Source organism: Schistocerca serialis, chromosome 7, assembly GCF_023864345.2.
Source record: "Schistocerca serialis cubense isolate TAMUIC-IGC-003099 chromosome 7, iqSchSeri2.2, whole genome shotgun sequence".
NCBI classification, from domain to species: domain Eukaryota; kingdom Metazoa; phylum Arthropoda; class Insecta; order Orthoptera; family Acrididae; genus Schistocerca; species Schistocerca serialis.
In genome coordinates this window covers 46716223-46730873 of record NC_064644.1, presented here as the reverse complement: position 1 = coordinate 46730873, position 14651 = coordinate 46716223, and the positions used below count along the sequence as shown (strand labels likewise).

At 45.1% G+C, this 14651-nt stretch overlaps 1 protein-coding gene across 2 annotated transcripts in view; it reads left to right on the top strand.

Moving 5' to 3' along the window:
* Positions 1-14651, top strand: part of LOC126412477 (transient receptor potential protein) — a 451880-nt gene that overhangs the window by 353655 nt on the left and 83574 nt on the right. For both annotated transcript variants that reach the window (XM_050082094.1, XM_050082095.1), the window contains exon 16: positions 4988-5152. In XM_050082094.1, coding sequence (XP_049938051.1) covers positions 4988-5152 — 165 coding nt within the window. The remainder of the gene's footprint in view (positions 1-4987; positions 5153-14651) is intronic.

Sequence of the window (14651 nt, the reverse complement as noted above, 5' to 3'; positions counted from 1 at the left end):
TCAGTAGTTAGCGCCCATTTCGGACAAAATACCTGCACAAGCCTTGCTCGTTCACCGATCAAGATGCGACAATACGCGTCGTGTTTGGGTAGGGTAGTACGTTGTGGTGAGGAAGTGTCTCCAGTGAAATCCCGACACCTAATAAAGTCAAAATGGTGTGAAGTAGAATGTGTATGTCACCAGGAACTGCAGTAATTTTAGTTTTCTTACCATGTTCCAAATACAGTAAGAACAATGACCGTGTCTGTAAATAGAGTTGGATGATGTATGCAGTGCACTTACCGATTATTACTGCATACATCCAGATAGTATTTCACCATATACGACAATCCTTCTTTTACACTTCACGCTCATCTCAGTAGCCCACCTAGACTCAGGGGCTATTATTAGTACATTACCTTGTAATGAAAATAAATGTAGCTCTGTTAGTTGTTGCCGCCATGGATACACTGGTTCCCGTGAGATCACCGAAGTTAAGCGCCGTCGGACGTGGTCGGCCCTTGGATGGGTGACCATCCATGCCGCCATGCGCTGTTGCCATTTTTCGGGGTGCAGTCAGCCTCGTGATGCCAATTGAGGAGCTACTCGACCGAATAGTGGCGGCTTCGGTCAAGAATACCATCATAACGACCGGGAGAGCGGTGTGCTGACCCCACGCCCATCCTATCCGCATCCTCCACTGAGGATGACACGGCGGTCGGATGGTCCCGGTAGGCCACTAGTGACCTGAAGACGGAGTGCTGTTAGTTGTACTGACCACCGTACACTCGCAAACGTGTCGTGATGTAACGTCGATAGCTGGTCAGTTGTACAACAATACAGGTCTCAGATATAGAGATTTTCTGAAAAATGAGATTTATGTTATTCGTATGCTCTTCGACATCATCCATTCACCAATTTTCTAATACAGGGCGTTTGAAAATAATGTATTGCACAAACAACACGTTAATATATCACGCATATGCTGAGGCACACTTTTAAATATAGGGTATAGTAATTTAAAATACGTTATTCTTTGACCAGTGGCTACTAACTGAACATATGTCTTTATATATTGCTGTATTATTTGCCTCTAACAGAGTTCTTATTGTCCACACTTCAGTAGTCTTGGTAGTGAATGAGCTGTTCCTTGGGATCGCAGAAGGCGGCCAGTGATCAGTTGCTTGGATGTCACCACGCAGCTCTCGCACGGGAGTGACTCAGCATGGTAATCAATGAAGTCCTGCCTCCGAATTACCTATTGCAAATGGAGGAGAAACAATGTCACTAGAAACTTCATGTGATATACTGCAGATTTGCCACTGTTGTTGGTTTTGGTTACAAGATTGGGCGTGCTCATTCAGCATTGTGGGTCCTCTGCTCATTCCATCTTTCAGGTAACACATCATCTGAATACAAACAGCTTGACTGATAGATCAGCCGCATTGGTTACATTTGTCGGCGATGGAGATCGCCGGACCACATTCTGGTATATTTTTTCCTGGTAAGTTTGGTGAAAGGTGAAATTCACCGGTGAAAATTATATAAAAGACTGAATTAGTCGCTCTAAAAATGAATAGTGCTGTCCTCTTATAGAACACCAATAAGGTTTCAGACAGCCTAGACGTCACGTTTCGAAAAAGAGATGGAAAGTGTATTGAATCCTTGTGATGTTTTAAAACATTCAATTCAGTATACAGACAGGTCAAAAATGATTTTCAGATTTCACAAGACTGCACATTTTACATGAATGGGGACAGGCCTTGGTTTGCAATACAACTCACGTATATAAACTAAAAGTTTACCTTGGGGCCAGTGGTTGCCAGAGGTGGACTCCCTGTTGCTCCTAGCTGGGTGGCTCTACATCTACATCTACGTCTACATCTACATAATTACTCCGCAATCCACAGTTAAGTGCCTGCTGGAGGGTTCGTAGAGGGTTCATCGAACCACCCTTAAGTTACTTTCTATCGCTCTACTCTCGAGCAGCGCGCAGGAAAAACGAACACTAATTTTTTCTGTGCGAGTTCTGATATCTCGTAGTTTAGTATGATGATCATTTCTCCCTATGTAGGTAGGCACTAACAATACATTTTCACACTCTGAGGAGAAAACTGATGATTGAAATTTCATAATAAGGTCCTGCCATAGTAAAAAACGCGTTTGTTTTAATGAGTGCTACACCAATTGGTGTATCATGTCTGTGGCACTGTCTCCTGTTTCGCTATAATACAAAACAAGCTGACCTTCTTTGATCTTTTCGATGTCCTCGTCAGTCCTATCTGATGCGGGTCCCACACCGCACAGCAATACTCCAGAAGAGAGCGGACAAGCTTAGTATAAGCAGACTCTTTAGTAGACCTGTCGCACCTTCTAAGTGTTGTGCCAACAAATCGCAGTCTTTTGTTTCCTTTCCGCACGATATTATCTACGTGATCGTTCCAATTTAAGTTATTTGTAATTCTAATCCTTAAATATTTATTTGAGTTGACACGCTTTAGATTTGTGTGTTTATCGTGTAAATGAAATTTAGCAGATTCTTCTTAGTGCTCATGTGGATGACTTCACACTTTTCGTGATTTACAGACAACTGCCACTTTTTGTACCAAACAGATATCGTGTTTAAATCATTTTGCAATTAGTTTTGATCACCTGATGACTTTACATGATGGTAAATGACAGCATCATCTGCAAACAATCTAAGAGGGCTGCTCAGACTGTCTCCCAAATCGTTTATGTAGATCAGGAATAAACGAGGGCCTATAACGCTTCCTCAACTCCAGATATTACTTCTGCTTTACTCGATGTCTTTCAATCAATCATTATGAACTGTGAACTTTCTGACACGAAATTACAACTCCAGTAACGCAACTGAAACGATACTGCATGGGCACGCAATTAATTAGAAGTCTCTTGTGAGGAACGGCGTCAAAACTCTTCTGGAAATCTAAAAATATGGAATCATTTTGACGTCCTCGGTCGATAACACTCATTACATTACTTTACTTCGTCCGAAACAGGCCTCGGAAAGCGCAAGAGTACCGACCGACCGCCGTGTCATACTCAGCCTATTGGTTTCACTGGATGTGGCTATGGATTACTTCGTGAAAATAAAGAGTTGTGTTTATTTGTCAATAAATTGTTGTCTTCGAGGTGACTCACAATGTTCTATCACGGTATATGTTCTAAAATCCTACTGCAAATCGATGTTAGTGATTAACCAACCGAGATGGCAACGGTACAGCAAAAAACGCGTTTAGTATCCTCTGTTTCAACAGATGCAGTTCAGTTATCACTGTGCAGCGTTATTTTCTTCGGGAGTGTGGCACTGCACCTGCTACAAAGCAGAGCACTCATCGATGACATCAGAAATTTCAAGACAAAATAGACATGTTTCGTACACAGCAGTAATCAAACACTACTGGATCCTTCTGGACAAGCACGATTCAGCATCACATAAACCGTTATTATAATCACAGAGATCAGCTTAACTAGATAAGCTTCGACGACATTCCATAAAACCAAATTTTTGAAGTCTGTAATTCATTGTTGCAACTGGGGTAACAGAGTATAACACCATACTGCAGGTTAATGTGGTTAGCATACACCCTGATGTATCGAAGGCTATAGGTTCGAAGCTCGTCAAATGTGAGGGAAATTTTTATTATTTCTAAATCTAATCAAGAGACTTTGATTATTATTGTTATTCAGTCAACCGATTACATGTAACTTTTTTTTTGTATACTTTGCCGTGTCGTTTTTATCATCATATTGATTTTCTTATCTGCTCTTTTCTTCTTCGTACAATTCTTTTTTCATTTGGAATTGCCTGTGTCGCCTATAATTTGCAACCAAGTGCCAACGAGGCTGGTAACGCGGCGGCCCGGAATATTTGTGTTCTGAGTTTTCTCACAGAGGGTAGCTTTAATCGCAATGAACAAAGTGATCGTGGCTTTAGTTCTGAGACAGACTGCTGACCGCTGTTTTTTCGAGTAGACTGCACATCACGAGAATGTGGATAGTACAGGACATGAGTTTAAATTCAGGCCTACAAAACGCACCATCTGCCACAATTCAGTCATGGGTCACTAATACCAGGATCTCGCACTTCGGTCATGGCCTTACTGCCACCTCTTCCCGAACCATAACAGGAAACAACTTTTCTTCTATCACGCATGTTTGGGCTGAACTGATAGCTACAATACCAGAACCTCATGCTACCTGCAATGTTTGTGTAAAAGATTTACGCCATTTTTTATGAAAATATGGATACAGCAATCACGTATCTGGATATGTTGGCGATGTGGGTTTCTCCAAGATTGCGAGAAACTACCGAAAATTTCATTTTTCAACTGGAAGGAGCACCACTACACTGACACTTTAATGTAAGAACATTTCCTGATAGTGAGTTCCCTCAGTGTTGGGTCAGGCAAAAGGGATGGGTGGATTCACATTGCACCACTGGTCTCCAAGTCACCTGAACATTTTATGTGTATTTTAAGGAGGTCTGTGATAGACTATCTGTATGTCTGCCCTTACGTTGGGTTTGCGTGTGAACGACGACGAGTTGTGTATCGTTTAAACGTTTGTCATCCTTACGGGCGAGGCCATACTGAACGTTTGTAAGAAGTAAATGAAACCTGGACCCTCAAAGTAATTTTAAAATGTATGGCAACGTCAATATGCATGCGTGTAAAATACCCGTGTCAAATTGGAAGGTTATTTTGAAAACAAAAGCTTTGCAGTCTTATATTGAAATTTACCCCAAGTCTGTAAACAAATTCATGTATAAGATATGGTCTTGTGCAATCGGATGAATCTTTTTGCAACACCCTGTAATATTAGCGTGTTTTTGGACTTTTGCGTTGTTTTTGATCATTTTTATTGGTTTGTTTAACGCTGAACATTCGTCCAGCCGTAATTCTACACCTGCTGCAAACTGGACACACTGCTGTATGAATTTACAACTGGAAACTGCCCGTGCAGCCTGTTTCTGGTGGTCCCGCAGGAACGCGCGGACACGGAGTGGAAGTTCGCCCGCAGCCACCTGTGGATCAGCTACTTCGAGGAGGGCGACACGGTGCCGCCGCCCTTCAACCTGGTGCCCACCACCAAGAGCCTCGCCAAGGCGTTCGGCTGCGGCTCCGGCAAGCGCCTGTCCACGTCCACCAAGGTGAGCGAACTCAACCTACCGATACCTTGTGTACCGGTACGGGTTTTAACTAAGACGAGATAAAGTTGTGGCCTGTAATGTCAAACGTGTGCAAAGAGAGACACGACAGAACACGGGCGATACTAGTGTTGTCTCTATATTATTGTTTGGAACGTAGGTTGTCGTGGAAGACTGATCTGTAGCGTAGCTCATAGTGTAGGTGAATTCATTGTCCCAGGAAGGGGAAACTTTATTGACACATTCCTGGGGTCAGATACATCACATGATCACACTGACAGAACCACAGGCACATAGACACAGGCAACAGAGCATGCACAATGTCGGCACTAGTACAGTGTATATCCACCTCTCGCAGCAATGCAGGCTGCTATTCTCCCATGGAGACGATCGTAGAGATGCTGGATGAAGTCCTGTGGAACGGCTTGCCATGCCATTTCCACCTGGCACCTCAGTTGGACCAGCGTTCGTGCTGGACGTGCAGACCGCGTGAGACGACGCTTCATCCAGTCCCAAACATGCTCAATGGGGGACAGATCCGGAGATCTTGCTGGCCAGGGTAGTTGACTTACACCTTCTAGAGCACGTTGGGTGGCACGGGATACATGCGGACGTGCATTGTCCTGTTGGAACAGCAAGTTTCCTTGCCGGTCTAGGAATGGTAGAACGATGGGTTCGATGACGGTTTGGATGTACCGTGCACTATTCAGTGTCCCCTCGACGATCACCAGTGGTGTACGGCCAGTGTAGGAGATCGCTCCCCACACCATGATGCCGGGTGTTGGCCCTGTGTGCCTCGGTAGTATGCAGTCCTGATTGTGGCGCTCACCTGCACGGCGCCAAACACGCATACGACCATCTATTGGCACCAAGGCAGAAGCGACTCTCATCGGTGAAGACGACACGTCTCCATTCGTCCCTCCATTCACGCCTGTCGCGACACCACTGGAGGCGGGCTGCACGATGTTGGGGCGTGAGCGGAAGACGGCCTAACGGTGTGCGGGACCGTAGCCCAGCTTCATGGAGACGGTTGCGAATAGTCCTCGCCGATACCCCAGGAGCAACAGTGTCCCTAATTTGCTGGGAAGTGGCGGTGCGGTCCCCTACGGCACTGCGTAGGATCCTACGGTCTTGGCGTGCATCCGTGCGTCGCTGCGGTCCGGTCCCAGGTCGACGGGCACGTGCACCTTCCGCCGACCACTGGCGACAACATCGATGTACTGTGGAGACCTCACGCCCCACGTGTTGAGCAATTCGGCGGTACGTCCACCCAGCCTCCCGCATGCCCACTATACGCCCTCGCTCAAAGTCCGTCAACTGCACATACGGTTCACGTCCACGCTGTCGCGGCATGTTACCAGTGTTAAAGACTGCGATGGAGCTCCGTATGCCACGGCAAAACTGGCTGACACTGACGGCGGCGGTGCACAAATGCTGCGCAGCTAGCGCCATTCGACGGCCAACACCGCGGTTCCTGGTGTGTCCGCTGTGCCGTGCGTGTGATCACTGCTTGTACAGCCCTCTCGCAGTGTCCGGAGCAAGTATGGTGGGTCTGACACACCGGTGTCAATGTGTTGTTTTTTCCATTTCCAGGAGTGTATATATATATATATATATATATATATATATATATATATATATATATATGTATATATGTATATAATTTGTTGATAACATTCATGCAGTTCTTCATAATTTGATTTTAGTAATCAGCAGATAAATTCTTTCTGATGTTGTGTAGTTAGCAAGAAGGACAATGTACTTCACAATGTTATCAGCAAATATCCTTGATATTAGCTAAAACACAATATACGTAAGATGCCACTGAAGATGGAATTAAGGAATAAAAAACACATGCTTAAGACGACATCTCAGTAGCTGTATTTCATTACCCGGCGCGTATTTTACTCTATTTTGATGACGTTGTTGGTCAAAGCTGGCGGCTGATTTTGGCAGATTTAATAGTTTCCTTCCTGTGGAATTCCGAGCAACTGTAGGACGAAATATTGGGCTTCAGTATCACATCTACGTCGACATCACCAGAGTCGGAACACCACCTCAATTGTACAGGGAAGGGACAGGATGTCGAGCCAGAATTACTACAAGAATCACACCAGAATACGCCCAAAGTGGTTCAAGAAAATTCCGTGTGCTTAGCTTAGGGATGGGAGAGTTTACGTGCACAATTCATATATTTGGACTCCAGAAAATCCGCTTGCCACAGATTCTCATGACCACCAACAGCAGTCAACATTTACCATCTGAACCGTTATCGTCCATAGCCGATTAACTGCGTTAAGATGAGTCTCAGGTGATGAAACACGTCTTTCACATCTTGAACTCTGCAGAGTAGCAAAACGAGCTTCTCAGCAAACAACAGTACGCAGAAGACAATTTAATTTTATTGCTCTGTTAATATACCTTATATCAGTTATACAGTATTAACTGAGATATTGTAACAAGTATAGGTTTTTAATGTAATGGTATATTATTAACGGGATTTGAACCCCATTGAAAATAAGAGTTAATTGATACAATGCTTGTTAACGTCAGTGTTAAAGGTTTCTCAGAATATTACGTTACCAAGAGTTAAAGGGGCCGAAATCTCGTACTGCTATGCAGACAACGCCACGCGGTGGTCTCGTGCCAGGTTTTGTCGTCATGTTGCGCAAGGCGGTAGGCACTCCCGTAAGATCAGACAAATACGCTCAAGGAGAAATAAAAACTCGACGCAACGCGAAGGAATTATCCGAATGGCACAGAAATCGGTAGATGTGATTTACATGTACAGACCAACAAACATTTATAATTTCAGAAAAATTGGATGATTTATTCACGAGAAGTAGTTCATAAACTGAGAAAGTCAATAATGCGTTGGTCCACCTCTGGCACTTATGCAAGTAGTTATTTGAGTTGGTGATGATTGACAAAGTTGTAGGATGCCTTCCTCAGGGATATCGTGCCAAATTCTATCCAGTTGGTGAGTCAGATCGTCACAATCTCCAGTTGGTTTGAGGGCCCTGCTCATAATGCTCCAAACTTTCCCAATCGGGGAGATACCCGGCGACCTTACTGGCAGAGGTCGCTTTTGTCAGCTACGAAGACAAGCAGCAGAAACTCTCAACGCTTGCAGTGTGCGGGTGGACATTATCTTGTTAAAATGTAAGCCCACTATGGCTTGCCGTGAAGAGCAACAAAACGGGGCGTAGAATATCGCCGACGTACCGTTATGCTGTAAGGGTGCCTCTGACTGGTTTTAGTTATCGACCTCACTTCATATTCTACATCTACATCTACATTTATACTCCGCATGCCACCCAACGGTGTGTGGCAGAGGGCACTTTATGTGCCACTGTCATTACCTCCCTTTCCTGTTCCAGTCGCGTATGGTTCGCGGGAAGAACGACTGCCGGAAAACCTCCGTGCGCACTCGATTCTCTCTAATTTTACATTCGTGATCTCCTCGGGAAGTATAAGTAGGGGGAAGCAATCTATTCGATACCTCATCCAGAAACGCACCCTCTCGAAACCTGGACAGCAAGCTACACCGTGATGCAGAGCGCCTCTCTTGCAGAATCTGCCACTTGAGTTTGCTAAACATCTCCGTAACGCTATCACGCTTACCAAATAACGCACCGCTCTTCTTTGGATCTTCTCTATCTCCTCTGTCAACCCGACCTGATACGGATCCCACACTGATGAGCAATACTCAAGTATAGGTCGAACGAGTGTATTGTAAGCCACCTCCTTTGTTGATGGACTACATTATCTAAGGACTCTCCCAATGAATCTCAACCTGGTACCCGCCTTACCAACAATTAATTTTATATGATCATTCCACTTCAAATCGTTCCGTACGCATACTCCCAGATATTTTACAGAAGTAACTGCTACCAGTGTTTGTTCCGCTATCATTTAATCAAACAATAAAGAATCCTTCTTTCTATGTATTCGCAATACATTACATCTACATCTACATCTATACTCCGCGAGCCACCTTACGGTGTGTGGCGGAGGGTACTTATTGTACCACTATCTGATCCCCCCTTCCCTGTTCCATTCACGAATTGTGCGTGGGAAGAAAGACTGCTTGTAAGTCTCCGTATTTGCTCTAATTTCTCGGATCTTTTCGTTGTGATCATTACGCGAGATATATGTGGGCGGTAGTAATATGTTGCCCATCTCTTCCCGGAATGTGCTCTCTCGTAATTTCGATAATAAACCTCTCCGTATTGCGTAACGCCTTTCTTGAAGTGTCCGCCACTGGAGCTTGTTCAGCATCTCCGTAACCCTCTCGCGCTGACTAAATGTCCCCATGACGAATCGCGCTGCTTTTCGCTGGATCTTGTCTATCTCTTCTATTAATCCAACCTGGTAAGGGCCCCATACTGATGAGCAATACTCAAGAATCGGACGAACAAGCGTTTTGTAAGCTACTTCTTTCGTCGATGAGTCACATTTTCTTAGAATTCTTCCTATGAATCTCAACCTGGCGCCTGCTTTTCCCACTATTTGTTTTATGTGATCATTCCACTTCAGGTCGCTCCGGATAGTAACTCCTAAGTATTTTACGGTCGTTACCGCTTCCAATGATTTACCACCTATGGCATAATCGTACTGGAATGGATTTCTGCCCCTATGTATGCGCATTATATTACATTTATCTACGTTTAGGGAAAGCTGCCAGCTGTCGCACCATGCATTAATCCTCTGCAGGTCCTCCTGGAGTGCGTACGAGTCTTCTGATGTTGCTACTTTCTTGTAGACAACCGTGTCATCTGCAAATAGCCTCACGGAGCTACCGATGTTGTCAACTAAGTCATTTATGTATATTGTAAACAATAAAGGTCCTATCACGCTTCCCTGCGGTACTCCCGAAATTACCTCTACATCTGCAGATTTTGAACCGTTAAGAATGACATGTTGTGTTCTTTCTTCTAGGAAATCCTGAATCCAATCACAAACCTGGTCCGATATTCCGTAAGCTCGTATTTTTTTCACTAAACGTAAGTGCGGAACCGTATCAAATGCCTTCCTGAAGTACAGGAATACGGCATCAATCTGCTCGCCAGTGTCTACGGCACTGTGAATTTCTTGGGCAAATAGGGCGAGCTGAGTTTCACATGATCTCTGTTTGCGGAATCCATGTTGGTTATGATGAAGGAGATTTGTATTATCTAAGAACGTCATAATACGAGAACACAAAACATGTTCCATTATTCTACAACAGATTGACGTAAGCGAAATAGGCCTATAATTATTCGCATCTGATTTATGACCCTTCTTGAAAATGGGAACGACCTGCGCTTTCTTCCAGTCGCTAGGTACTTTACGTTCTTCCAGCGATCTACGATAAATTGCTGATAGAAAGGGGGCAAGTTCTTTAGCATAATCACTGTAGAATCTTAAGGGTATCTCGTCTGGTCCGGATGCTTTTCCGCTACTAAGTGATAGCAGTTGTTTTTCAATTCCGATATCGTTTATTTCAATATTTTCCATTTTGGCGTCCGTGCGACGGCTGAAGTCAGGGACCGTGTTACGATTTTCCGCAGTGAAACAGTTTCGGAACACTGAATTCAGTATTTCTGCCTTTCTTCGGTCGTCCTCTGTTTCGGTGCCATCGTGGTCAACGAGTGACTGAATAGGGGATTTAGATCCGCTTACCGATTTTACATATGACCAAAACTTTTTAGGGTTCTTGTTTAGATTGTTTGACAATGTTTTATGTTCGAATTCGTTGAATGCTTCTCTCATTGCTCTCTTTACGCTCTTTTTCGCTTCGTTCAGCTTTTCCTTATCAGCTATGATTCGACTACTCTTAAACCTATGATGAAGCTTTCTTTGTTTCCGTAGTACCTTTCGTACATGATTGTTATACCACGGTGGATCTTTCCCCTCGCTTTGGACCTTAGTCGGTACGAACTTATCTAAGGCGTACTGGACGATGTTTCTGAATTTTTTCCATTTTTGTTCCACATCCTCTTCCTCAGAAATGAACGTTTGATGGTGGTCACTCAGATATTCTGCGATTTGTGCCCTATCACTCTTGTTAAGCAAATATATTTTCCTTCCTTTCTTGGCATTTCTTATTACACTTGTAGTCATTGATGCAACCACTGACTTATGATCACTGATACCCTCTTCTACATTCACGGAGTCGAAAAGTTCCGGTCTATTTGTTGCTATGAGGTCTAAAACGTTTGCTTCACGAGTTGGTTCTCTAACTATCTGCTCGAAGTAATTCTCGGACAAGGCAGTCAGGATAATGTCACAAGAGTCTCTGTCCCTGGCTCCAGTTCTGATTGTGTGACTATCCCATTCTATACCTGGTAGATTGAAGTCTCCCCCTATTACAATAGTATGATCACGAAACTTCTTCACGACGTTCTGCAGGTTCTCTCTGAGGCGCTCAACTACTACGGTTGCTGATGCAGGTGGTCTATAGAAGCATCCGACTATCATATCTGACCCACCTTTGATACTTAACTTAACCCAGATTATTTCACATTCGCATTCGCTAATAACTTCACTGGATATTATTGAATTCTTTACTGCTATAAATACTCCTCCACCATTGGCGTTTATCCTATCCTTGCGGTATATATTCCATTCTGTGTCTAGGATTTCGTTACTGTTCACTTCCGGTTTTAACCAACTTTCCGTTCCTAATACTATATGCGCACTATTTCCTTCAATAAGAGATACTAATTCAGGAACCTTGCCCTGGATACTCCTGCAGTTTACCAATATTACGTAAACTTTTCCTGTTTTTGGTCTCTGAGGACGGACGTTCTTTATCAACGATGATAATGTCCTCTCTGGTAAGCCGTCAGGTATTTTATCGTTTCGCCCAAGGGGGAGTCCCTCTAACCTAAAAAACCCCCGTGTGCACGCCACACGTACTCTGCTACCCTAGTAGCTGCTTCCGGTGTGTAGTGCACGCCTGACCTGTCTAGGGGGGCCCTACAGTTCTCCACCCAATAACGGAGGTCGATGAATTTGCAACCATTATAGTCGCAGAGTCGTCTGAGCCTCTGGTTTAGACCCTCCACACGGCTCCAAACCAGAGGACCGCGATCGACTCTGGGCACTATGCTGCAGATATTAAGCTCAGCTTGCACTCCGCGTGCGATGCTGGTTGTCTTCACCAAATCAGCCAGCGGCCGGAAGGAACCAAGGATGGCCTCAGAACCCAAGCGGCAGGCGTCATTCGTTCCGACATGTGCTACTATCTGCAGCCGGTCACACCCAGTGCGTTCAATAGCTGCCGGAAGGGCCTCCTCCACATTACGGACGAGACCCCCCGGCAAGCACACCGAGTGCACACTGGCATTCTTCCCCGACCTACCCGCTATTTTCCTGAGGGGCTCCATAACCCGCCTAACGTTGGAGCTCCCTATAACTAATAGGCCCGCCCTCTGTGACTGTCGGGACCTTGCCGGAGAATCGGCCACTGGCCCAACAGGCGAGGCATCCTGTGGTGGCTCGGAAACGATGTCATCACCACTAGGAAGCACCCCGTACCTGTTGGAAAGGGGTAAGGCAGCTGCCACGCGGCCAGATCCCACCTTCGCCTTTCGGCCAGGCACGCGCGAACCCACCACTGTCCGCCATTCACCCTGGAGTGAGGGCTGACCGGTAAGATGCTCACTGCCGGAAGACGCAGCGACATCAGGGGTTCCATGTGATTCCAAGGCCACCGAAGTAGGCATAGGTCTCACCACAGTTGCCCCAACGCCACTACGAGCCGACGCCTGCGCCTCGAGCTCGATGAGCCTAACAGACAAAGCCTCCACCTGCCCCCGAAGAGTGGCCAATTCTCCTTGCGTCCGCTCACAACAACCACAGTCCCTACACATGACTATGTTTACCCTACTCTATACGGTGACAAATTCCCAAGATAATCTTCTGATGAGCTACTCTGATAATCAAAAAACACTCACTGAAATACGAGACGCGAAAACTACGCTAGGTTTTCCCAGAAAAACTATTTAAAAGCTAAGCGCAGCAAATAAGTACAAAAACGCTTTATACAAACAGTACCCGCTGCTGCTGGTGCTCTCGCTCTGGCTGTCACAAGACAACTGCTGATTCAAGTGACTAGTGGCTAACGGCCGCGAAACAAACAAAAGACGGTTTTAGGGCGCTTTCTGTTCTAAACGATCAAGAAAACACTAAGAAATCTAACACGAAAACTACGTAAAGTTTTATCAAGAACTGTTAGTTACTATGCAGAGCAGATAAACACAAATAGAATCCCTTCCTTAGTGGAAGGTCGTAAACAAAATGCAAAATAAACGCTTTATACAAACAGTACTCGCTGCTGCTGGTGCTCTCGCTCTGGCTGTCACAAGACATGTGTCTATGTTAAGTGTCAGTTGCCACTGCAATTTTCTAATGCTAATTTATAGACCCTGCATGTGAGCAGGGGACTGTTGAAGCTGGTGGAAGTTCTGTAATGGTGTGGGGCGTGTGCAGTGGGAGTGATATGGGACCCCTGATACGTCTAGATACGTCTCTGACAGGTGACACGTGCGTAAGCATCCTGTCTGATCACCTGCGTCCATCCATGTCCATTGTGCATTCCGACAGTCTTGGGCAATTCGAGTAGGACAATGCGACACGCCACACGTCCAGAATTGTTACAGAGTAGCTCCAGCAACACTCTTCCGAGTTTAAACACTCCAGCTGGCCTTCAAACTCCCCAGACATGACCATTATTGAGAATATCCGGAATGCCTTGCAACGTGCTGTTCAGAAAAGATCTCCGCAACCTCGTAATCTTACGGATTTATGGACAGCCCTGAATGATTCATGGGGTCAGTTCCCTCCAGAACTACTTCAGACGTTAGTCGAGTCGATGCCACGTCCTGTTCCGGCACTTCTGCGTGATCTCGGGGCCTACACGATATTAGGCAGGTGTAGAAGTTTCTTTGGCTTTTCAGTGTATATGACCTACCGGATAACGTTAGATCTTCCGAAAGGCTGTCTGCAGATGAGACTTTTGTGTACAGAGAAGTCACACGGGAGTTAAACACAAATCTCCCTCTCCTCCTTCCATACGGAGAAGTCACAGCGCTAGAAAATTGTAGAGAAATGCAAGAAGACCTGCAGAGGATCGATGCCCGCAATATAAATGAATGAAACGTATTGCAAACACAGAGGCGGAAAGACGCTTTGCTGTATGGTTACACGACTGCAAAACATTCACTCGAAGCAGTCACTTCCACAAATTATCTAGGAGTATGCGTACGGAGCGATTTTGAGTGGAATAACCACATAAAATTAATCGCCGATAAAATAACTGCCAGACACAGACTCATTGGAATAATCCTCAGTAAATGTAGTCCATCAAAAAAGGAAGTAGCTTACAAAACACTCGTTAGTCCAGTACTTGAATACTGTTCGTCAGCTTGGGATCCGTACCACACAGAATTGATAGAGTAAACTGAAAAGATCCAAAGAAGAGCAGCACATTTCGTTACAGGTTCATTTAGTAAGC